The 25,153-nt window shown below is 40.6% G+C and overlaps 1 protein-coding gene across 1 annotated transcript; it reads left to right on the forward strand.

Annotated features, from left to right (window-relative positions):
• The first annotated feature begins 1,346 nt into the window (after positions 1 to 1,346).
• Positions 1,347 to 25,117, forward strand: rftn2 (raftlin family member 2). The gene is made up of 9 exons (XM_084954813.1): positions 1,347 to 1,790; positions 14,078 to 14,258; positions 16,734 to 16,842; positions 17,071 to 17,245; positions 17,441 to 17,659; positions 19,625 to 19,731; positions 20,932 to 21,035; positions 21,123 to 21,204; positions 22,115 to 25,117. Exons 1-9 carry the CDS (start codon positions 1,652 to 1,654, stop codon positions 22,298 to 22,300), a joined length of 1,302 nt encoding a protein of 433 aa, XP_084810939.1. The 5' UTR covers positions 1,347 to 1,651; the 3' UTR covers positions 22,301 to 25,117.
• Positions 25,118 to 25,153: the final 36 nt, after the last annotated feature.

Genomic DNA, 25,153 nt, shown 5'->3' on the forward strand with positions numbered 1-25,153 from the left:
CAGTGTAACATTTGTCACTGCAGTGCAACAAGTTATTGTACTGAAGTCAGTAATCACTTTATGGTTACAATTATCTTGTTGCTTGCGTCACAAAGGTTGTTGAGTTGTCTACACACCAGCATCAAATGTGTCCTTTTCTTCCTGCTCAGTTGTGCTACAGTCAGCTGATTGTGGTTTGTGTGCAGTGAGGAGGACAGTGGTGGAGCGGTATCTAACTTTTGAGAAGCAGAGATTTGCAGATTTTTATTGCAGCAAAGGACAAAGTGCAACGGTAAAGTGCAAAATGCATCAAAGTATTATACTGCTAACACAACATCGACTGTTTGCAAACATCTGCTGAGGGACGAGGAGTCAGGCTTGTAGCATTGTAGACTTCATTTCTACCTGTACATGTCTCTACGGTGGAATCACCGTGGGGACACTGAAGTCTCTTTGGACTGGCTTTAAACCACTTTTTGCTTTATGTTAGCAGCATTGTGTTCAAACTTAAACAATAAAAGAAAGAGTGTATGTGTTGGTGTGGAAGACTGTAATGGTATGTGACAACGCACTTCAGGTCATGTTAGTGAGTAAAACAAACGTGACGTAATGAGTAGTGTAATAAATTACTTTCTTCGGAGAGTAAGAAAGTAATGCATTGCGTGACTTTTAAGAAAAGTAAAGTGTAATGCTTTATATTTTCGACTACGGACCCCAACAGTGAAAACGACAACAAACAGAAAGAAAACCTTCAATAAAAACGTGCAGAACAACACAGAGAGACACATAATGGCCTCCATGAAGCAAACAGACCAAAGTAAACTAACTAAAAAGAGGCTTTAACACCCGCACAGTCTTTGAAAGCAACACAACAGCAAAACAGAAAACCCAAGAAAGCAGGAAACATACCCTTTTAGTCATGGTCGTCGGTTCTTGGGTGCTTGGGTCTAGGTTTTTGTTCTGTTTGGTTCTGAGGAGTAATTGATTCATTCAGTTTTCTTATAATAGTATAGCATATAATAGTAATGTTTTGCATTTCCTTGTGCTTTTAAGTTTTGATATTTACTAATGTTATGATCTCAGACGACACATGAGCAACAAGTATAAGTTTTTATGGCAGCTTTTATATTGATACTTTTTATACTTTAAATATTTTATTGTTTTTATTATTCGCCAAAAATGGCGAAGGTATGAAAGTGAACCACTTAATGAAGCAAAGCAGTAGTGTTTGTAGAATCCTCAAACCCCTACGTGCATTCAAATGTAATTGAAATGAGCCGTTTCCTTTTTGTTCTTATTTTATTTTTGAAATTTTAGCGGAAGTTGTATTCTTGGTGCCTTTTTGCTAACTTGTTTGTAGAGGGAAACTTTTCTCCAAGGTTCGCGCTCCTCCTCTTCACGCTCCTGACGTGCAGCCACTTCAGCAGCGTACTCTTTAAGCATTAGCCGCTTTACGAAGTCATCTCTCGGGCTTTTTTCACTTCTTTTCTTAAAACCACCGAGCAAAAGCCTTTCCTGCTATTTTTCAGTGGAAATTCAAAATAAATTCCAAGGAATCAACAGCGTGGACCGAGGCGGGATGGGGCGGTCCAGTTGAAGTTGCGAGCTAAAGACAGGCTGAGTCTCCTCCGGTGCTCCCACCACAGTAACGCCAGTCCCCGCCTTGGAGGCCATGGGCTGCGGCTTGCGGAAACTAGAAGACCCGGAGGATAGCAGCCCCGGGAAAATCTACTCCACCTTGAAGAGACCGCAGGTGGAGACCAAAACAGACACCGTGTACGAGTATGTACTGCTAGACTTCAGCTTGGAAGGTAGGCGTGTGGCATATTTAATCCATCAATCGATTAGCTGACAGAAAATGTCTTGTTTGAAGATGTCCCATCAGTGTTTTAGAGCTGCACATATTTCTTATAACGATGATATTCATCCTCTGTTGCTTCACACTCAGAATACAAACTACAGCAAAGATAAACGGACTGACAGAAAATGACCCACTAACAGTTTCTGATAGTCCGTCGCTTTTTGTGTTGCAACATCATATTCATGAGCACATAGCAGGTTTTCTTTGTCTTATCAGAAATCTATTTGCGTAATCTTATTGTTTATACTGATATTGGAACATGTTTTCACTATGGGTATTTTTACTGTTTTATACAACAAATGATTCATGAGAAAATTTTTACATTTAACTTTTAACATTTTCCAAGTGCTTCAAAGTTAAAACGATTAGTTGATTAATCAATTGATTGACAGCAAATGGATGGCAACAGTTTTGGTGGATTCTTAACTGATGCTCAGAACAAATGAAGCAACTTAAAAACAAACAAAAATATCATTGTATTATTAGTGTTTTTATTATTATTATTATTATTATTATTATTAGTAGTAGTAGTAGTAGTAGTAGTATTAGTGTCTGCTCAGTGATTGACGTTTCCTCCTGTCACCATGTCACAGGCTGGACAGGGCAGAGTCATGTGACAAGATACAATGGGGAAGTATTAACAGAATTTAAAACCAATAACAGTAATCAACACGGGCAGATTATATCGGTTAGAGGATCTGAAGAGGTTCATTTTTAGCTAATCTCCCAGCCTTACAATCAAGTATGCTGTGACATGTTCTTGAGCTGAGGCAGTGATTTGATTATTCAAAATGTTGATTGAACATTTTTGGTCAGCTGTTGTAGCTGTAGGCTTGTTGTCAGTTTTTCAAATTAAAAGGACTAAACATTTGGCTGTTTTTTGTATTCTCCTCTGTTTTATAAATGTATAAAGTGCATATTTTTGGGGCAACAAGACAAGTGCACCTAATTCAGTTGCAGTTGCATCTCTAGTTTGCTTCTGGTACCTCTTACACTGGCCTCAAAGTAAACCATTGTTGCTAATTTTAATGGACCCTTCAGCTGAACAAATAGTTCAGGTTCTTTCCCGTTTCCTCTTAACAAAAGCCTGAAAGTGTTCCTTTTTCTAATTCAAGCATTCCTCTTGTTTATTTGGCCCTAAAATAACCATAAATAGCAGACGTTATGATACTGTAGTTTGTTATTCCCTGGGGAAAAGTGTAATAAAAGCACCTTACAGCCAGACAGGAAGCATCTGATGTCCAGATCACTGTTTTAGAAAAAAAGGAGCTGACCTGTTAGTTTACTTTCAAGTGTTTAGCATACATGTAATGAGTTAGCATCTAACTCTTGGTTTCTCCTGGTAACAGGGCTGTTTGCCTAGCCTATCATGAAATAGGTCACCCAAGGTTTTTTGTTTTTGTGCCCTCCTCCCTGCCTTTGCTAGTCACTTGTTACCTCAGCAAACACACGGACACACAGATTGACGTACCTTCTTATGCAGTTAAATGCAGCATCCTTCCAGAGTAAACAACCCCACCTGCTCTGATGTGGAGTTTCATTTGAACATATGCGAAGGTTGCTGTTTTTCAAGGCTAATCCCTTCATCTGGTCTCCCGACTGGCTGTTTTCACTGTGACCTATTTGGAAGGAAATGGTGATTAAGTTCTGAATGGGAGCTGAGCACGTAAACGTCAGGCCAGCACAATGATGAATTGGGGGAGAAGTACTGCGGTCAAAGTTAGAGGAGGTCAGGGGAGCAAAGTGCTCCTGTTGTGCTGTCTGCAAGAAGGTAGCAGTAGAAGCTACCATTGTCTGAGCTGTCATTATTGACCGATAAAGCTGCAGATTTCCCTGCACTATTATAGTTACTATTATAATCTTTGTTATTTTTGTAGTAGTAGTAACAGTAGTAGTTTTGGTGAAATGTATTATAAAATTAGTGGCTAAGTATAGGATTGTTTTTGTTTTGTTTTTTGCTAATACGCCACCTTAATGTTTCATTAAGATTTTAACTCCTGCCTTAGATAGTGACAGTTAACCATAATATCTGAACACAGCCTTAAACATCTGCAGCAGTAATATTGATCCGTATAACACTGATTGAACATTTGTTCATCAGAATCATTACTTTTGCTTTAACTGCACTTTACCAATAATACACAGTCTGACTTGTAGTGAGGTGTTTTCGTAGCGTGTTATTGGTACTTGTATTTAAGGAACGGTTCTAAAAAGTAGTTCAGATGGTGATTAACTTTATTAGTATACTTTAGATACTACATAACATATGGGTGAATTAAAGTAACAGGTTCGTTGGATTGTTCTATATGTTCTGTGGAATCTTTAATGTTGCCATGGGAATTTTTCTTGTTGACAGCTCTGTGTATAACCCACCAGCAGTGGGTTCATGACCCACTGTGGAAAATTATTTTAAATCTTCTGGTTCTCTGAGCCAGTCATGAGCGGGCAGTCATGGGTTTTGCCCTCAGACACACTTATAAATACAGTATTTTAGACAGAGTGTGTGTGAGTCATAGATCTACTTTAGACAAACTCTGGTTCACACGAGTTACAACAATAATGAGCTTTGTGAGGAGTCCTTGCTTCACAGTGGATTCATTTCTGTAACACAAAATTAATTTGTGCTCAGCAGCAAAGTGATGGATCACACCAGGACTAGTGGGCTTAAATGACAATAAGAGTATTAATAAACAATCTGAAGTTATCCTGTAAATCTCGGTCACTTATATCTCTATGAAACCTCGACACGAGGCTCAGAAGCGCTGCATGTTTATGACTGTTTGTCTGAAGGGGGCTTCTTTTCTTTTGTGAGTTAAGTGTGAGAATAGCACATTAATGTTCAGGCTTCCTGTATTCTTGGATCCGTGTCATGGAATCTCACTTGAAATGTGCAAATATCTCTTGCTGAGTGTGAAGCTCCATAATTGGCACAGCTAAAGATAAACTGGAATGATTCCAGTCTGTGAAGGTCTAGTACAGACTGTTAATCTCCCCATTTTATGATTTTGTGTATTTAAAAAAAGGGAGGTGTGGGGGGTCTGTAGTGGTTTAGTCAGTTGGATTTCTTCTTGCCAAATGAGCCACGAAAATGATCCTCAAAAAGCCAATCTGTGCCACCAAATGTGCACCACATTTACTGGCTGGTGATCAGATTTCAGTTGGATTTTTTTAAGGACAGATTTTATGTTTAATGTTTGAGAGCATGACTAACATTCCTGATGAGCACCTGGCCTGCAGATGTCTTACAGCCACCAGAGGTCAGGTTGAACTGTAGGCCTGTGCATATTTATTTATGAAACACATCAAATCAAATCACTTCTATTGTCACATCACATGTGCTGGTACACTGGGACAGCACATGTGAGTGAAATTCTTGTGTGCAAGCTTCACAAGCAACAGAGGTGTGCAAAATACAATAAGAATCTGAGAATTATGAGGATAAATATATGTACAAATATAAGAATGTATGCGCTTTACTGAATATGTATACCAAATATGTATATATATACGTGTGTGTGTGTGTGTGTGTGTGTGTGTGTGTGTGTACATATATATAAAATAAAATACACAATATACAGAGGTTAGCAGTTGGATCACTGGGTATCTTTATGTTTGTTTAGTATTTAGGTAGATTTTTGTTAGTACCTCTAAAAATTGTGCTGTTTGTCCAGTATTATGCCAAATGTTGGGAAATGTAATATGCAAACATAGAAAACATCCCACAGTGAAGTGCACTAGTGAGATTGTGGGGCAGTGAGCAAGTCAGCTCTCATCCAGTTATAAAAATATTTAAATGTAACATTTCTCATTTTGCCCAGAATACTGTTTATTCATTTAATTAGTTTGTCAGTAATTTGGCTCATCCTGAATAAGGTTGAGTTACACTGGACATTGGTGTCTCACTGGCAAACAGGAAGTGACACATTACAAAGCTGTATGGTGGAGGCGGGTAGTTGGGTCCTTACTATGTAAAATCACCTTGACACAGCTGTTGTCCTGAACTGGTGCTATATAAGTAAAACTGAACTGACTCAACAGTACTCTGAACAACCCAAATGTCACATTTTGGGTTTAAGAGCTTTGCTCGTTGTTGTTAGCTCAGCCTCACTGCTTTCTCACTGAACAGAGCAGAGAGGGTGAGTGTGGTGCCTGTGCTGGGAAAACAAGACCTCATTGTTAAAGGGTCCTGTCCTTGGCTCAGAGGGCCTTTTTGAGGGAAACAAAATCCACTAAATATGTATGAAAATCTTTAGATTAATTTTTTTTTTTTTTTTTAAGTAGGATCACAACTGGATTTCATAAATGAAATTCTACCCCTTGTTCAAGGACATCATCACCTCTCCTTGCAGCAGTGAAGCATTTCTGGGACACGTAGTGGCGATCACACACTCACACACCCATCATGTATCTCCCAGTGCTCCCAGTCAGCTTGGCCTGATTCCACTTTGAGAGGAGACTGGACTTGGGGCCTGGAGCCCGAGGCAGTACATCAAAGTGCCTAATGGCTAATGCTTCCTGAGGTTATCACTAGCGGAGGGATATATATATATATATATATATATATATATATCATATATATATATCATATATATATATCATATATATATATCATATATATATATCATATATATATATATCATATATATATCATATATATATCATATATATATATCATATATATATATATCATATATATATATCATATATATATATATCATATATATATATATCATATCTATATATATCTATATATATATATATCTATATATATATCATATATATATATATCTATATATATATCATATATATATATATCTATATATATATCATATATATATATATATATATCATATATATATATATATATATCATATATATATATCATATATATCATATATATATATATCATATATCATATGTGGTATGCATATTCTGTTTCTGTAGGGGAAAGAAAGCATGTCAAGCTGAGTCTTTGTAGTTATTGATCTTTTCATAGCAAACTGCTCACAGTGCATCTTACAGCCGGACAGCGCTGAGCATCCCGATCATGTTATGCCAACAAACTTGCAGCATCTCCCGTCTGTTTTTGGTAGCTTTCACACTAAAATGCAGAATTTCCATCTGTAAATGAAACTTTCTAAAAACGTTTTAAATGATGGCTAAATCAAGATGATTCCTCTTTGTTTAAGCATGTGTTTACACTTTGTCTATGGGTCATCTTTCCTTTGCACTGTTTACCTCAGCTGTAGAGATTCTACGAATCAAGAAGGTGCACAGAAAAATAATAATAATTAAAAAAAAAATAATTACAAAAATTATATATAGCTATTTATTTAAAAAAAATCAACATATTCTTAAGACCTGAGAGCTTGTTTACGACTTCCTGAATGAAGAGAAAATTATTAGTCTTCCGGAAACAGAGCGTCATTAAGCTTAACTCAGCCTGTCACATAAAGTGATGGATGATGTAGCCTGTTGTAATAGTGGACTTAAATGGGCTCATATCAGCTACACGGTAAACGTCCCAACAGATTGGTGGTGTTACCTTCGCTTTTTGAAACAGTTTTCCGCGCAGTTTGTTTTCTTATGTTTGTTTGTCTCATATAAAAATGCCAGGTAGCTTTATAGCTACCTGTGTAGCATGCTCCTTCAAACTCCTGTTTGTTCTTGTAACAAGTGAGTTACTCCTGTACAGGCTAGAAGCAGTGTTGACAGAAGAATAGCCTTGTCCTGTATTTCCCTGCTCATGGACTAGCTTTGTGCAACAACTGAACAGGACTGAGGGGAATCAGGGAGTAGATGGTGATGTAAGGTGACGTGAGGACCACATCAATAAACTGGAGGATGGTTGGAGTGATGTTTATTCATGACTGACGGTGATTTCAATCGCCTTCCTCTGAGAGAGGATTGGGTTGTGAAGTGGTTTGACTGACCTCAGCCTTAGATGACTGTCCCAGTTGTGATGAGGCGTTTACTGTTTCTGCCTGCCAGGTCTATTTATTATCTCCAGAGGGTAGCGCAGTTGTCTGTAATCTCAGTCTAATCCTAGTATTTAAAGGTCCACAACAGATCCTTTCAGATTAAAGTTTGTGTTTTAGGTATTAAATTTGAAGGAGATTTCAAGGACACTGAAAGGTAATGCGGACCTAAAAATGTAACCATGAATGACATGAATAATCTGAAATGATACATATTGAAAGTACATGTGTTGTTGGTGTTTTTTGTTTTTGTTTGTTTGGGTTTTTTTGGGGAGGGGGGGTTGATGTTAGGAAAGCTAACATTAGCATTGAGCACGTTAACAGCCAACAGTCAGCAGTCATGCTTACTGGTCAACTGAGAAACAGAAAGCTGCTTTTCTAGTATTCAGATCTGCCCCTGACTCAAAAAGCTGGAGATGATGACAGGAAACCATCTGTGGGCCTCATTTTATTACATGATGTGTTTGCAGCAGTGGACTGGTTTCTCCAGCAGGACACATTACATGGTGTAGGAAGCTGACATCAAATGGTCAGCAGTTTGGAGGTATTTGTTTCCTATAATTGATGAAGCGAGTTAACAACTAAAGAGCTCATTCAAGCTGTTTTGGCTTTTCCTCATTTTCATCCAGATCTGATTTTAGGCAAACAGTGATCATGTCAGGACTTGTGCAGCACCCACTGATTTCAGACACGCCCTGAATCACTTTTTTTCTGGTATCAGGTCTGCTGCAGGAGACTGCAGACACACACACACACACACACACACACACACACACACACACACACACTGTTTGTACCATAATCCCAGCTTAGAGGTTTGCATTCAGCTCTTGATCCTGCTGATCAGTTGCTGTTCCTCACCAGCAGCATTCGTATTTGAAGCAGATGAGCTGATAGTGGCTTTGAAAACTAAAATGTGTCAATTAATATTGTTTGCGTTAATAATCAATTAATAAACATGTAGCGATAGAGACTTCTGTGCGTGTGTGTGCTAATGAGACACACTGTTTTGTAATAGCATCCTTTTTTGGGGCCGACATTTATACACAGTATTGTTAATTAATTAATTAATTGTGAGACTACGCTGGTATTTAAAAAAGAAAGAAAGAAAAAAGATACGTTAAAGATAATGACTCTATCTACGATCCATTTAGAAGAGGGAATCACCAGACAAGCCAAGATACCATTTGAAAATACTTTGCTCACAATATGATATTGTTGCGATTTTTAGTATTTTTCAATAACACGTGCAATTTATCATCTTTTTTAAAAAAAAAAGGTTAATAATGTCCTGAAAGTTAAACTGTCAGTATCAGTTTTATTCAATAATAAGTTATGACATTTCTTTTTTTTCTTTTTTTTGGGGGGTTCAAAGTGAGATCAATCAATCACACCAACATTGTTACTAGAACCTGCCATAACATGGAGTCAGTCTGCTATCAGTCTGCAACTGGATGGGGTCAAGTTAACATGCAATCTGTTTTTGGAAATACATCAATTAACTGTGATAAATCATTAAAAAATCACACAGCAGTCGTCTGTCTACAAAGAAATTCATGCTAAACTATTATTCAAGTCCAAACCTTCAACAATCTCTCTGAGCGACTGCAGTTAGCCCAAAGGTTGCTCTCCTTTTTTCACTTGTGTGAAGTCATGAGGTAGTTTTGTCAGCTAAGTGTGCCCAGTGTTGGCTGGGCTCGGCTCACGATGAGCCCTGAGCATGAGGTGACCCTCTCGTTTGTAGTGCCCCAGAGTATTTTAAGTATTTTGGTATCCCTATTTGCCATATGGTGATGCTATGCTGGATCTTTTTTATTCCCTCCAACCCTGTTTAATAGAGGACAATAACTTCACATAAGAATAAAGTTCAAAACATACTAGCCCCTGTTCTCCCTGTGTGGTATTTATGTGCCAAAGGCATTAATGTGGTGGTCCTCTGTGTCATTCACTGTCTCCTCTGGGAGTGTCTCAGTCAGACAGACATGGACATCAGACAACGGTCTGAGAAAGAAACTTCATCCACGGGGTGGGCGACTCACCGCAGAGGCAGCTGATTTTGTTGCATTGTTGCATACCATTAAATGGGCATTTTAATAAAGGAACAAACTCTTTGTTAATCCCCATCACACGCACACAGTCTTCAAGTGACCTTAATTTGTTGCTTTTACAGTATTATAGATTTCTCTAAAATTAATGCAGAAAGTGTAACTTGCTTTGGCTCTGTAATTCCAGAACCTTAGATTTTCTCCCTGCTGATCGTTTTTATTCCTCGACTACAAACGATACAAGGACTTGAAAAAACAGATGTGTTGAGGCTCGTAGTGTGGATGTCGCTCTTCATTTATTTGCTCCTCGTTGCTAGGCAGCTTTCCCTTTTTCACACCTTCACACATGGGTTTGTGAAATCCGTCTTGTAACCCGCTCCCCCCTCCATCTCCCTTTGGCTTAACCTCCGTTTCTCTCTACTCTGTCACCCCTCTGTGTGCCCTCCTGTTATTCAACTCCTCTTGAACGGCTTCTACATTTTTACCACGTCCTTTCTAAGCTTCCCTTCTTCATCCCCTCCACCACCTCCTCCTTTTTCTCCCATACCCCACTGAACAGAGGCCTCAGTGTGCGGGTCCATGGGCCAAGTGGCAGCAGAATGGGAGGGGGTGTGAGGATTGAAACGGGGGAGGAGACGAGCAAAAGGCTGTCACAAAAGCCTTGTTTAGAGGTGTATTTGGATGCTAACACAGACGTCCTGGGAGCACTGAACTCCAGTTGTGGTGGTCTGTTTTTCTGATGTGGCCACTATATCACAGGCCTCATTTCATGATACAGTAGCTGCGTCATTAGCCTAAACAAACTATGTAAACCACTATGTTCCGCTACACAAGCTACCATAAGATGTGATATGATCCTAAACAAGCTAAAATTAGCTTAAACAAGACACATTCCTAGCTTAAAATAAAGGCACTAATATAAAGTATTTATAGTATAAAGTACTACATTATGTTAAACAAGATAACATTAGCTGCTATGTTAGCCTAAACAATTTAACAGCATGTAAAACAAGTTAATTTTAGCTGATATACTAGCCTAATCCTTTGAACATTAGCTGCTACATTAGCCTAAAGAACCGAAGATAAATTGCTACCTTTAAATAAAAGCATTAACAAAAGCTGCTACAATTTCATATTTGTCTAAAAAAAAAAAAAAAAAAAAACACGAGCTAATAAAAACAGTAGTATAGGAAGATAACTGGTGTAGGAGTCATTTTTCTTGTGCCCCTATCTTTATCGCCACTAGGGGGTTGTATTTCATTTTATGCACTTGTTATGACAGGCAGGTATGAGGTTATTTAGGGTCAAGGTTAGTTCTGTTCAGGTCTTGCTGATGAGACGGGGCAAACGGTTTTCTGCTGTGCTCAGTCTGGTTAAATATTGTCTTTGTTTAAATGGAAAGATAAACAGACATTGCAAAGGAAATAAATAGGGCTGGGTATCGTCACTGATTTCTAGAATCAATTCGATTCCGATTCACAAGGTCCCGAATCGATTCGATCCACGATTCAGTTCGATTAGATTCGATTCAATTTGATTTAAATCTGGGGGATTTTGCCTCAGACAGTCAGAAATATTATAATTCAGATCAGTACATTAACATATTTTTCTATCTATAAAAAGGAAGCTGACACTCGCAAGACTTTATCAAAGGTGTAAGCGTCACAGCAGATGCCTTTGTGTCAAAGTAGCTGAAGATAAAACACAGAAAAACATGAAGGTGATTTTCCTGGCCTGGGATTTTATAAAAATATTCTGCAGTACATCAAAAACGAAAGAAAACCATTAATCAACATATGAACATTACCTCTGAAGTTACAGCGGTTTTATTAGAGACACAACTGAGCGTTTTGCATTTTGCATAATTTTAAAAAGTTGAAATTTGTTCAGAAGCCTATTGAACAGCAGAAATTAGGTTTTCTTTTCGGAAGTAAGTAAAAGGGGGAAAAAAACAGCGGCCGACGGCGATGTAAACAACGGTAGACTTGTGCGTAACAAGCAAGCCAATAATGAAGAAAACAGATTTTTAGATGGGAAACTGTTCTTGAAGTATACAGAGAGAGAGAGAGAGAGCTGTGCATGAAGTGTGATTTTTATCGTGGTGGAAGCAAAACAGCGAAAGTCGGAGGGAATCCATGACGATGTTTATGTGAAGCGTAGTTTGGATCTTCTTTTGCTGCTGGTTCAGTCAATATTGTTTGGAGAGAGATAAAACTAACAGCTTTAGAATCAGCGCAAAAAAGGGCGTAAACTCAAAGCGCGGACCGCCGAAACATCAGAATCAGCGAGCTGTCAGCTTTCAGCCCCGACCGTGTCCGTGCCGTCGGGTGAGAGAAAGGCGACATCTCACTGATTCTGATCCATCGGCGGGTCTGCGCTTTGTGTTTACGTCTTTGTGCAGAATCCGTGTAGCTGCTCTCATTTACTGTTTTAGCTGTTTGGTGGTTCTTGAAATGTTGTGAGGTTTAACCTGAGATTCTGGCGTTTCAGGCAAAATAAATTTATATTAAAAAATCGATTCAGGATTTTAATGAATCGATATCACGTTATCCAAGCCAGAATTGTTTTTAATTGATAAATCGATTATCAAAACCCACCCCTAGAAATAAATGACTCGTGAATATAAATGAAAACAAAGATTTGGCACGGTGAACTGTGACTGAGTGCACGTAAAAGCAACGCCTACTAACAAACAAGTAGCAACCAGTAGCATCAAAATATAGGATTTACTCGCTACAACAGCGATATTTAACTTTTATCATGTACGTCTGATTTTTTTCTCTTTTTTTTTTATAATTTAAAGTTCATAAATTCCAGGAAAACTACCACTTTTTATGGGACTTTCTCTGTGTTGAGGTACTTGGATTCATTTCATGACTGCTGTCCTGTGCACAAGTTCTCTTTAGAGCTGCATCACTGTTTTCCAGCAGCTGCAACATGTGTTAAATTTAAATTCACCTCAAGCATTGAAAGCGGGGTTTAAGCCCACAGGAATGCCTGTAAACTGTTGCAGCAGTCGCCCGACCCTGGTGTTTACTGGTTTTATTGAGGTTCTGGTGGTCTTCATTCTCATGAAGGGAGCCAGCCAGACAGCTCATTCAGAGGCTGCAGTGATGTCAGCTGCATGCTGGTCTCCCAGGTCTCTTGGGTGTTTGTTCATGAGAATGTGGGGTGAATGCTTTTTTGCTGTCTTTTACACACACACACACACACACACACACACACACACACACACACACACACACACACACACACACACAGTCTTGTTTTCATCGCTTCACAGGCTGCTGTACAGTCTTTCACTCTGTTCCCTAAATTTAAGTCTTATCCAGAGTTTGTCCCAGTAAGGGAGACGGGAATTCCCCACATTGTTTGTGTAAACTTGCATCTTGCAAGATTAGTAATACTGTTACACACAACATGAGTTGACATCAGGAGACTGTAACCACATTAATTTTCTACCTAAACATCAGTACCCACCCACAACATGAGTTGTACACAGAATAATGAGAAGTACACGCAAAGCTGTGTTGATGCTGACATGCCCTAACCCTCAGTCAAGCTCAGTTAGTGGAAGTTTTGTCAGAACAAACAATGAATCTCCACAATGTGACTGTATAAACAGGAGTAAGGCTCTGAAGGCTCTGGCTCTTTATCATTTGTGTCTCTTCTTTTTTCTTTCCTTGTTTTTAATCATCCTTTCTCCAAAATGTGCAAATTGTTTTTTAAAGTCTTGGAATGCATTAAGTGTGTGTGTGTGTGTGTCCGCGCACAAACGGCATGTAGCCAAACCCCTCTGAACAGTTGCTCTTTGTGGACACAGGAAGTATGGTGATAGCCGCATGGATTTCCAGCCAGGACTTTAGGAAAAATGGCACAAGACTCCGCCATTCACAAACTCTCCAGCTCTCTCTGCTCACTTCACACCTCTGATGGCTCACAAATGGATAAAATGAAAACAGAAGACAGGCATAGTTTGGAAAGGATCTCTTCCCCTTAAGGCTTTAGAGTCGTAAGGGGAAAGGTGTTTATTTGATGGTAGATCATGGAAGGTGATTGATGGAGCCGGTGGTCACATGTAATTTTCAGACGTCATAAAAGTTGGATTGATTTATGAATAATCAATAAATGGTTTGTGTGTCAAAGTCTTCGGATGTGTCATTCAACTCTGAGCGCAGGTTTGAAAACTGAGCAGATGATGTCTGTGTGTGCAGGTAGCCGTCCGACAGTCCAGTATGTGTCCTCGCTGTCTGAGTTGCCTCAGGCCCTACAGCCATACTACACCCAAGGCTACCTCCTGGCTGCACTTCACCCCATCATCCTGTCTGTGGGTCGGACTCGCTCGCTTCCCTTCAGCCTGCTCTACCGCGCCATCCTGGCCCGTCCTAGACCCAGGTACGCCAGTCCTAGTCCAACGTCATCAAATTTATCTTAAAACTGGCCTATTATTGATTTTTTTTTTTTTCTTGTAAGTCATGGTCAAAGAAAGCTTTTGCCATGATGTTGTCTAGTAGGTATATGAAAGATAAATGAAGTCACCTGCATATTTAATGCAGATTGCTGATAGGAGGTCTGACTTGCGTGCTAGCAGAGAGAGGAGACAGTGTTTTGGTTTGACTACTGTTCAGTTTCTGTTGGCTAAAATTCACCTGACGACAGGGATCTCTCAGCAGCCAGTGAGGATGGAGTATGTCTGATCTCTCAAGCCTACTGGGCTCTGCTGAGGGACCCAGGGGGGCGACAAAACCACCACAAAGAGATATAAAACCCACTGCCAGGAAGGTCAAAACCACAATACCCACACAACAGTCGCAAAGGGACCCAGAATCACCATACACAGCTGAAACAACCGCAAACAGAATAAACATGACTTGACTACAAAGAGAAATGAAACCTCCAAGACTAAACACGACTACCATTCGGAAAAAAACTACAAAGAAACTAAACATGAAACCGAGAAACATAAAACAGCCACCAAGGAAGCCAAACTAACCAGAAGAGTCTAAAAATGATTACCAGCAACACAAAACAACCACGAACAGACTAAATACCAGGACACTAAAATCAACCACAGAGGAACTAAACATGATTATTAGCAACATGACTGTAAAGTTGCACAAATCAACCAATACGAGGCATGAACATTTTCACACTTTTCTCTCTTGTTTAAACACTCTCAAAGTTCAAACCTTCGTAGAAAAATAAGTCCAGTATTATAGAATGAAACCAAAGATCAAACCCTGTTTTCAGGTCCACAACATGGGAATAGAGCAGCTGCCAGAGAATTCAACATTAATGAATCAATGGTACGGAAGTGGAGGAAGCAAGAAGAATGGTAACTTCTACCTTCCTTTAGCATGTCCAGAAGTCCCAGTTTTTGTGCAATGGTTAGCATCTTCTTCTGCCTTTTAGGTGCTACCGCAGGAGCCTTTGACGGTGCAAAATGCTTCATCGACATTGTTGTTTGTTGGAAAGAAAACTTAAAAAGTGCAGCACTTCAGAGTCACACTATAGCGATCTAAGATTTATGTAAATTTGACAAGCTGAATGCATTCTGTACTGTACAGGAGACACAGCACGAGGTTAATTGACAATGGTCTACAGCTGATCGGGACACAGAACACATTGTGCTGTAAAACAAAACAAAACAAAAAACAACATGCAAAATTGCACCAAAAAAATCTGCGAATCAGTGAGGCCGCAAAAGGTGAACCACGTTATAGCGAGGGACCACTGTATTACCGTATTTTCCGCACTATAAGACACACTTAAAATCCTTTAATTTTTTCAAAAATGTACAGTGCGCCTTATAATCCGGTGCGCTTTATGTATGAATTCTGGTTGTGCTTACTGACCTCAAACCGATTTTATGTGGTACACGACGCTCAAAAATCTGTCAAAAATGTTTTAGTCCGACTTTGGTAAGCTACGAAGCCGCACCGCTTGATGGATTGTTGGAGCATTACGGCTACCGTAGTCTGGAGCCTCACGGAGTAATCTGGGGCCAAAACTCCGTCTGCTTCAGGTCCCAAAGTCAAACGAACACTGCGGCATCACTGAGAGTTATAAACTGTCTAAATTCTTTCATCTTTAATAAAATGATCAGCATTGCTGCTTTACCAGGTGTAACAGTTAAGTTTAACATCCAGGCATCCATGAAAACAGGATTTATTAAATTTAGTTAGAGTTAGAAGTTAGCAGGAAGTTAGCTCGCTAGCTTCCACCTAAACATGATATAGCATGTTCTGACTGAGAGATTTCTGAAAAAATTCAAACGTACAGCTCTGCTATCACTTCCAACATAAATGAAGACAGAAAACTAAACAGCAGTGACGTTGGTAGGGTTACTGAAGTTGGGCTAGCTGGTATATAAGGATGTGCTACGTGATCGTAGCGACAAAGCTATGTTAGCATAACATTAGCACAGTGAAGCTGGAGGATGAACGCTAACTTTTTTTCCACTCGAGAACAACTGAGATAATCCATCCACAATACGAGGTTAGTCATTAATATACTGCAACAACACGGGAATAGAGCAGCTGGAGAGAATTCAACATTAATGAATCAATGGTACGGAAGTGGAGGAAGCAAGAAGAATGAGTTGAGTAAAGTTTGACTTACCTGACTGTTTTGTTTCACTTAATGTGCCTTATGGTCCGAAAAATACATAGGTTTGTGGAGCGTTGTGTTGTTTTTTCTGTTAGTTGTGTGGGGGGATTTTTTCCTGCAGACTGTGGTGTTATGCTCGTATCGAGTCGCTGTCTCCTCATACTGATGAGAACAAAGTGAAGTCTGCAGCTCTGTGACAGCTGGACTCTGCTGAACAAGTCTCCCTCGGGTCTAACACTTATCTTTGTTATGTGATTTCAGTAAGCAGACAGCATCCATGTATCACAGCGTGCCGGTGCTGAGGGTGGAGGAGTGGCCTTTACCTGGAGACTCGCTGACGGCTGACACTGTCAGAGCACTCATCGATAGGGTCAGCCATCTTTACCAGTGCATTAGTCAGATCAAAGGATAAAGAAGGGATTTTTAGTATATATGTTACGATCAAGACATCCTCAATGGATTCAAGATAAATGAGTGGTCAATGTATGATAAAAGCAATAAATAAATACTTTTAATGGCTGAAAAATGTTTGAAAGCAATGTTGGAAAATACATTCACCTCATCTAAACTTCTTAATCTGTATTTATCTTTGCTGTAGGTGAACAGCAGTGCACGGGGAGGGGTTCGATTCATTGGCTCCGTCCTCCAGCAGGTGAGTGGGATCACCAATGGCCGGGTGCACAGTCCAAAGAGGGCCTGTCGCTCGCCTCCACGTACACCTCCTGAAACACTGCCTGGAGACAGAGAGCTGGATGACAACACCTACAGTCCCGGTAAGACAAGATATTCATGTGGGGACTTTCTGACTGGTTGTGTGACCTCAGGTTCACATCCATGGTGACAATAATGGTGTTATGTGTTAGACTGCCAAATGGTCGAGAAGATTTCACCCTTGAACCTTGTATTTTATGTTATTTTTTTAAGAAAAATGGTAAAATGAGTCATACTTTTGCTCCTTCTCCTTCCAGATTTGAGGTTGCTGGTCTTCTTCCACTCATGGGCTCCTGGCTGTGCTCCTCTGGACTCTCTGGGCTGTCAGTACCACCAGGGGGCACTCTCCATGCGTGTTTCCAGGAAAGGCCACGTGGTCAGTGCTCTGGAGGCTGATTGGTTGGAGCTGACTGCCGCCTACTATCGCAAAGGCTGGTCACTGGTAGACTCCTTTGTTTACTGGGACACACCTAAAGGTTGGTCTGATGGTGGATGTTAAACAAGCACGGAGCGGCGCATGTATGTTTGTCCTCTGCAGGCTTGAGCACTTAAAAACATTAGTCATGATTCCAAAACTAAAAGACTGAAGAAACCTCAGCTGTCCGGTGACAACAGGTATTGTTCAAACAGTTTGAAAATGGTCTAAAACCCATTCAGATTCAGAACCAACACCAACTTTCAAAGTCATTGCAAAATCTCATCCAGACCAAAGCCAAGTTTGAAACAAGCCAAAAGTCAGGTTCAAAACCAAGTTTCAAACCATTCTACTATGCCCCAAACCAGAGCCACAGCCAGAAGCCAATCCAAGTCTAAACCAAGTCAAAGATTAGGTATAAAAACATTCCACATCCTTGTCCAAAACAAGTGTAACAATTTGTTTAACATCACAGCCCAATACAAGTTATAAGATGGTCCAAAACCAAGTTCAGACCCAATCTTAAACTTTACACAGCTTTGTGTATGTATACACAATACACACGTACGTGTGTGTGTGTGTGTGTGTGTGTGTGTTGTGTACTTATTGTTGTGATTTACATTGCTGTGCTTGAGAGTCACCATCTAACGTAACTTGTATGTGTCTGCGCGTTTGCATGGCCAATAAACACGATTGTGATTCTAAAGTCCAGCCCAACAACACTGTGTAAAATGGGCCCAAAGTCAGAACATGTTCCAAATGTTTAACTAGTCTGACGTCAGCTTGAAATCCACAAATGAAACCAGAGTTGTCAAAAAAATGTTAAAAAGACTAAAACAAGTTTGAAATGTGTCACACTGATCTGAAGCCACCTGTGTCACGTTGTAAGTGGACTGATTCTTGTATAGAGCTTTTCTGCTCTCCCAGAGTACTCAAAGCTCTCTGTACAACATGCCACAGGCATCCATTCTTCTATGCTTTTAAGTGCTTACTAACCACATTCACACACATTCATACTCCGATGGATGCATCGGAGAGCAACTTGGGGTTATGCAGACTAGGAAGACCACAGGATCGAACCACCAACCTTCCGATCAGTAGATGACCTGCTCTACCCCCTGTTGTCCAAAACGCTGGAACAACGAGCCTCCCAATAACCTTGAATAAGTCCAAGTGAAGCTGCAGAGCTGTGCTCTGCAGATGAACAGGAAGCAAGGTCGCCAAAGTCGGGAATACTGCTCCAAATATAGATGCAGTGGGAGAAAGGAGCCAAAACAGGAAGTGACTTTTTTGTGTTTATGTCAGTCTTTGGTTTTTGGTTTTTTTTATGAGATAGAAATGGATCGCATATGTTTTTCATGTGTTTCATTTTGGCCACAGTTTATTTTGTGCAAACTCGAGTCATACTTTCTAGTCTTTTATGAATTTATTTTAAGTCGTTTTACTGCGTGCATAGAATCAGATAACTTGGGTTTGTTATCCTTCTTCCTAATGAATTGGGGAGCATTAGGCAGCTCGCTGATGGTGCAGGGTGATGGAGAGGTTTGTACAGACGGACTACAACACGAACCCTCCGCGCTGCTGTCCTCTCACACATGAACACGTGGGAACTCTCAACCTATTTCTAATAACTGGGTCATTATCAACCCAGCGACGCTCTCATTTCCCCAGCAGCTGAAACGTGGCTAGCTGCAGCAGTGTGAATCATGTATGTGCTGCCAGACAAGGTCAAGAATCTGGTAAATGTTTGATTGTTGTTCTGTACGTTTTCATAGCAGCATTTAGTTGTTTGCTCTTTTTAGCTGTGAAACTGCACAGTTAGACCACTTGATTCACAAAGCTGACTTGCATAATGTCATCCAGCGCCCTCTGAGCAGTTTGAGTTCCACAACTGTGACTTTATCAATAAGAACCATGCCACACAAAAATATGAAGATGAATCACTTTTTCTGTTTTCACCACAAAAACGTGACCGTGTGTCTTCCAAACAGACGTTTGTGTCACTGCCACTGTTTGTGTGTTTCAGGCGAGCCGGTGCCTCGATCGCTGGAGGGATTGTTCGTGTACGAGGAGAGAAGCACGTCTCCTCCTGCCAATGACACAATTGTTGTCGAGCAGTGGACCGTCATCGAGGTCAGTGAGATTTTTGGAGAGATGTTTGTGGAACAGAGATGTTTTATCCACTCTTTAAGGGCAAGCTTAGGTTAAACTGTGAGGCTTAAAAAAGACAAAAAAAAGTTCTTTTTGAACATTAGTAGCTTTTAACACAGTTTGAGATAAAAAATGATCCGTATATGTACGTGTGGTTAACATTGTGAGCACCTGGGACAGAATTAGAAAGTCAAATAGACGGTTTGAAGAGTTTGAAGCTGGTCGGCTGGTGAGGCATCTGGTTTTTTATACCTTCATACCTCCTCACATTATACACCATATGACAGTATTTATCTAATCAATAGAAATCATTGTAGTGATGGATTGGCTGACTCGACAATTCCACGTTGTTACTTTTGCTGTCTGGCTTTACAAATATTCGTTTGGTAAACTTATAATGCCATTAATGCACAACTCACCGTGTAGTTACACCAGGGATCGGTTAAGAGCAAACCACAGAGCCACAAAACATATTTAGGCATGAAAGTGAAGAAAAAGCATCACAGCAAATCCGGTCTGGAAACTGAAATCAACTTTTGTTAAATTCTGTAGTTTCTTCCACTGATTTCATTTTTATTCCATAGGTTAGTAACTGGTTAAATAAAATAGTTTCAGGAGCCACAGGTTTGAGACCTTTGCTGTGCTTATTGGTTGAGGACCCTGACATGACACCTTAGAGCAGAGCTGAGGTCCAGTGTGAAGTGTTATACCCTTTGGATGTGACTCAAGAGGCAAAGAATTGCGCAGCTTCTTCCATATTTGTTGGCTCTAAAATACTCCCAAACACTCTTTGTTTACTAAGCACAATCCAGTCGTTCTTTCACAGCTCTCTGAGCTCAGCTGTCCACTTTATCAGTGTCTCCATGGAGAGAGAAAACCCCCACAGCATTTCTAAACAATATCATTGCCAGCTTTTCATTCCTCAGTATAGACCAATCATCGTAACTACATCGCATTTCCAAGGAACTCCTGAGAGACCAGATCCTGGCCCCCTAAAGCAGGTGTGCTTTGGAGCAACTGGCTCTCAAAGGCTCCCCTTAATGACCGGCTCTAAAATAATCAAATGTTAACATGGAATCAAGCCAGAAGTGGTGTTTACTGAGACTCACGGCTGGCTCTTAGCCAGAGAGGTTGCTTTTTCTGAGCCCTTCTGTTATATCTGGACACGTTGCTCTCCTGCAGGACTCCAATGTGAAAACAGATTACGGGCCACTCCTCCACACTCTGGCTGAGTTTGGCTGGCTGCTCACGTGCGTGCTGCCCACACCCATCATCCGGCACGACAGGTAGAAGAAGATGCTTTGAAGATGTTTTCTCTCCTGAAACATGTTTTCCAGTTGCATTTCTGACCATGCTCCCGTTGATGTGTGCAGTGACGGGAATCTGGCCACAAAGCATGTTGTATTCCTCCAGAGGCCGGTCAGAGGTCAGACAGCCGGACAGCCGAGGAACCAGGTGAGACTTTTTCCACATTCGCTGTGGCCAAGAAACATGATGAGGCAGCTGAACGTTAAGCAAATGTTTAAATGGTCTTTAATCTGCATCTGGCATCAGCGTTCTCTGTTGGATAGACCTACAAAAGCCTTGTGCAGCAGTGAAAGAGGCGAGCTGGTGAACACGTTGGGATGTTAAGCAACTTCAGAGCAGAATAAGTCACTCAGGTGCAGGTGGAGACCCGAAACGGAGCTAGAATAGACATCACTGCACTCAGCGATGTCAGTGTTGTGCCCCTGCTTTCCCAAAGTCAGTTTGGTTTACAGTGTGTGTGAGGAGGTTGTAAATTCAGACGCCAGCAGGGATGCAAATTTCCCTTTAATTTCCTTACCCTTGCCAACATTTCATAATTCCACCTCTCAGCTTAGCTTCCTCACATTAAGCTGAAGAGTTTTCTTTCTTTGGGATTTTCAAGAAAGCACTTCTAAACATGCTAGTTTTCTTTAGAAAGTATACATTGCTTTTATTTAATGTTGTGACTGGAGAACAGCAGCAGTGTTTAGTGGAAGTAAAGAGCTGACCTGTATTACCAGCATCACCCAGATGAAGATGAATGAAAAATGGCTCTGTTGGATAAGCAGGAATATCCTGTGTGTGGCTAAAGTCCCCCTGGTGGAGAAAGTCGGTACTACTCGGAGTTCACTGCAGGTGACGGCTGCAAACTCGTAGGAGGGCAGAAAAACAAATCAGCAGTTACCTGGAAACTATTCCAGGTGTAGTTTTCATGAAGCTGCTTTATTTATTCCAGTCGCCAGTCTGCAGAGCCGCCCTCAAGAAAATCTGTCTTTAGATTTTTATTTTAAATCGTAGTCCATCTGTGTCATTTCATGGTCTGTTATGGGTTCTGACTTGTGTCCCTCTCTGTCTCCAGTCTGTGTCCAGTCACTCTGTGAGTCGGGCAGCCAGCAGCCCCGACCCTCCAGACACCCTTGCTCTGCCTGCGGGAGGCATCGGGGGATTCCCAGTGTTCGGAGGAGGGTACCCCAGCTCCCTATCCCACATGGAGGAAGGTGGCTTTGAGCAGGACGAGGGGAAAGCTGAGGTCACCTGTATGTAAGCAGGTGGAAGTACCCAAGCAAAGAGATATGAACTGTGGAAGGTTCAGACTATTCACCATCTGACAGAGACTTTAATGTAGAGGAGCTCTGCACTTTGAAAATGTTGTTAACGAAGCCATAACGAGAAAGCAGTTGGACTTAGATGTGCAGAGTGATGCACGCCTAATAACAGGTGCTCCCAGTATTATAAAGCACAGGAAATATGTTAATGTTATTGTGAGAACTTGAAGGAGCGGGGCTCTGCTTTCTGCTTACAGTCTGGAGTTATGCTCCTTCACAGCTCAGAAACATACTGAAGCAGGAAGAAATCTAGTTTAGTTTAAAGTTATTTAGAAAGAGTACAAAAAGTGATGTGGAACTATAACTAAACATAATAGGAAAAAGTCACAGGCAGTTTACTTGTTCTTACTTCAGCCCTCTAAAATCCATGTTTCCTGAGAAAGTTCATGAATGTCAGCTTTAGATTTATATATCAGTGAGACAACATCCTTCAGTCAAGTAATTAGTTGTCAGTAATAAATGTATTCCAGAAACTGTGAAAGGAAAAAGAAAGTAGCACATTCCAGACTTTGACATATGACCGGTGACCTCAGCTTGAAGTGTGTGGATGTAGCTGCTCGGTGCGGCTGCCATCGTCCTGTGTGATCACTGTGTGGTGTCAGTGGCTCTATTAGGTTTAATATCGTACACGATGGAGCTCGATCAGTAGAAATTTGACTTGTTCTTTCATAACTGGTTTAAAGCCCCAGCTGTGTGCGCTTTCTGCTGGCTGGCGTGTGTGTATAACTGACTTTCAGTCAGAAAAGCAGCAGAAGTTCAGCGTCTGGACTCGGAGTTCTTTTCTCTTTTTGCTAATGTGCTGCTCATAAAAATCGACGAGGAAGACTCCTGGAGCCTCGAGGAAGATGCCGGGGTGGTGGAGGTGTTGCGCTAGCACGTGGCGATGCAGGGCAGCAGCTCTGACGTGTGAAAGGAGGAGATGGGAGCATTTGGAGTTTAAAGGTGAACTGGAAGTGTCTGTCAGGTGTGTGACATGAGGAGAGTGAGGGATGTTGGTGTGCTTGACACAGGGCAACTGGAGCACCACTTCAGTGTGTAGATCTTACGCTGTGATGAAGGCTCTGTGCTGAAAACATACCAGGTATAAATGGTGGGCGTGGCTTCTTCGTCTGAAAAGTGAAGCAGACACACAAGTGCCTTAAACCTGCACTCTTTCTAATGGCCACCAGGGGGTCATACCAAAGGTTGCAGGTCCTATACAAGTCTATGAGGAAACAGCCCCCTGCTTGGACCTCTATAAACACGAGTTCAGTGACATATTTTGGATCATACTGATGAAAACGCTCCGCTTTGTAAAGTTTGGTCACTCCAAGTGTCAGAGAGGACGACTCATACAGTCGGTGAGCACATGGTCTGAGTCAGAGCTACACCCACAGCTCATTACATCAAAGTTCTGATGATGAGATCATCACACAGTTTACATGTTTTGGAATACATTTATCTGATATTTAGCTCTCCACTGAAGTTTTGTTTCTATTGTCACATATGATGTTTCACAATTGTTTTGTAGTTTCACCAGGTAACCACACAAAAAGAGAAAAGTCACTGAACTACTTGAGCCACCGTACGGATATGTAGTTAACCTATATACCTCCCCAGTACATGATGAAAGCGAGGTGCCTGAAACAGTATATTTGTATAGAAAAGCCTATTTCTCTGAGATGTTACAGCTTTTTCAGCTATTACTCTGGAAGTCATTCATACAGCTCATCGTGTTTAAAAGTATTATTTTCCCTCCTTCATTTTAAAGGTACTGCTAATATTCCTGCTGCTTTCCAGACATTCAGTGTTACACACATCCTAAATGGATGGAGGGCTCTTTTTCTGCTGTTGTGCATGTGTGTATAAGTATATTAGACGATAAGTGTATTTGTCTCATTTATATAAAACATTTCTAAAGCTGAGCTTTGAAATAGAAGCGATCGATGTCGTTTGCAGTCTGTGATGCACAAATACAAGAAATGTGAGTTAAATGCCACAAACATGAATTTCTAACAGGTGCCATGTTCTGTGAATAGTATCAAAATGTTTTTTTTAAAAAGACCCTGGAAACTAATTTTTCGAAGGGAGATTTGAGATTTCAGGATGAGGGAGAGCTTCCATGCCAATTCCTGATTAAACTATTGTTTGTTCTGGGATTTTATAAAGGGAAGTTACTTTATAATAGGACACAAATGGGACAAAAATATGGAGTGACCTTATGAATCAGGAATGACTTTTAAGCGGACCTGTTCTTCTCATTTTCAGATTTGATCTTGGACTGGTTACAACAGTCACATTGCACTATTCACAGTGAACCGTTCTTATTAGCGCTGATCTTCAGTTCATCCCGTCTGAAGCCACTTTTAGCTTCTTTTAAGCCAACTTTATTACGATTGGCTGCCCTTCATTAAGCGTTTACAGGTGGGTGGGGCTTCTGTGCTTGCAGCCTGAGGGGGCTTTATTAGAGCAAACAGTAGAAATTGCCAACGTGTACATACCCTGAACTCATTATGTTAATGTTTGCTTTGTTTAATGAGCTCGATGATCAGAACAGTGCGTCAGGAAATGAGGAAAGGAGAGCAGGTCTCCTTAAAGATCAACTTTCAGGTTAATCTGAGGACTTTTATAAATAAGGTGCTGTTTTAGTTTGAATGGAAATGTATTAAATGGGTGTTCACTGTCAGTATTAATATTCTAGCTTTTCCCTCTTCCGAGAGTTGTACATTTCCCTTCCTTTATCGTGGCTGTTATTTTTTATTAAACAGTATTTCCCATGTCTGACTCACTGATTAACCACACGACCACACACA

Source organism: Perissodus microlepis, chromosome 16, assembly GCF_051167445.1.
Source record: "Perissodus microlepis isolate ML-2025 ecotype Zambia chromosome 16, ASM5116744v1, whole genome shotgun sequence".
In the NCBI taxonomy this organism is placed as follows: Eukaryota; Metazoa; Chordata; class Actinopteri; order Cichliformes; family Cichlidae; genus Perissodus; species Perissodus microlepis.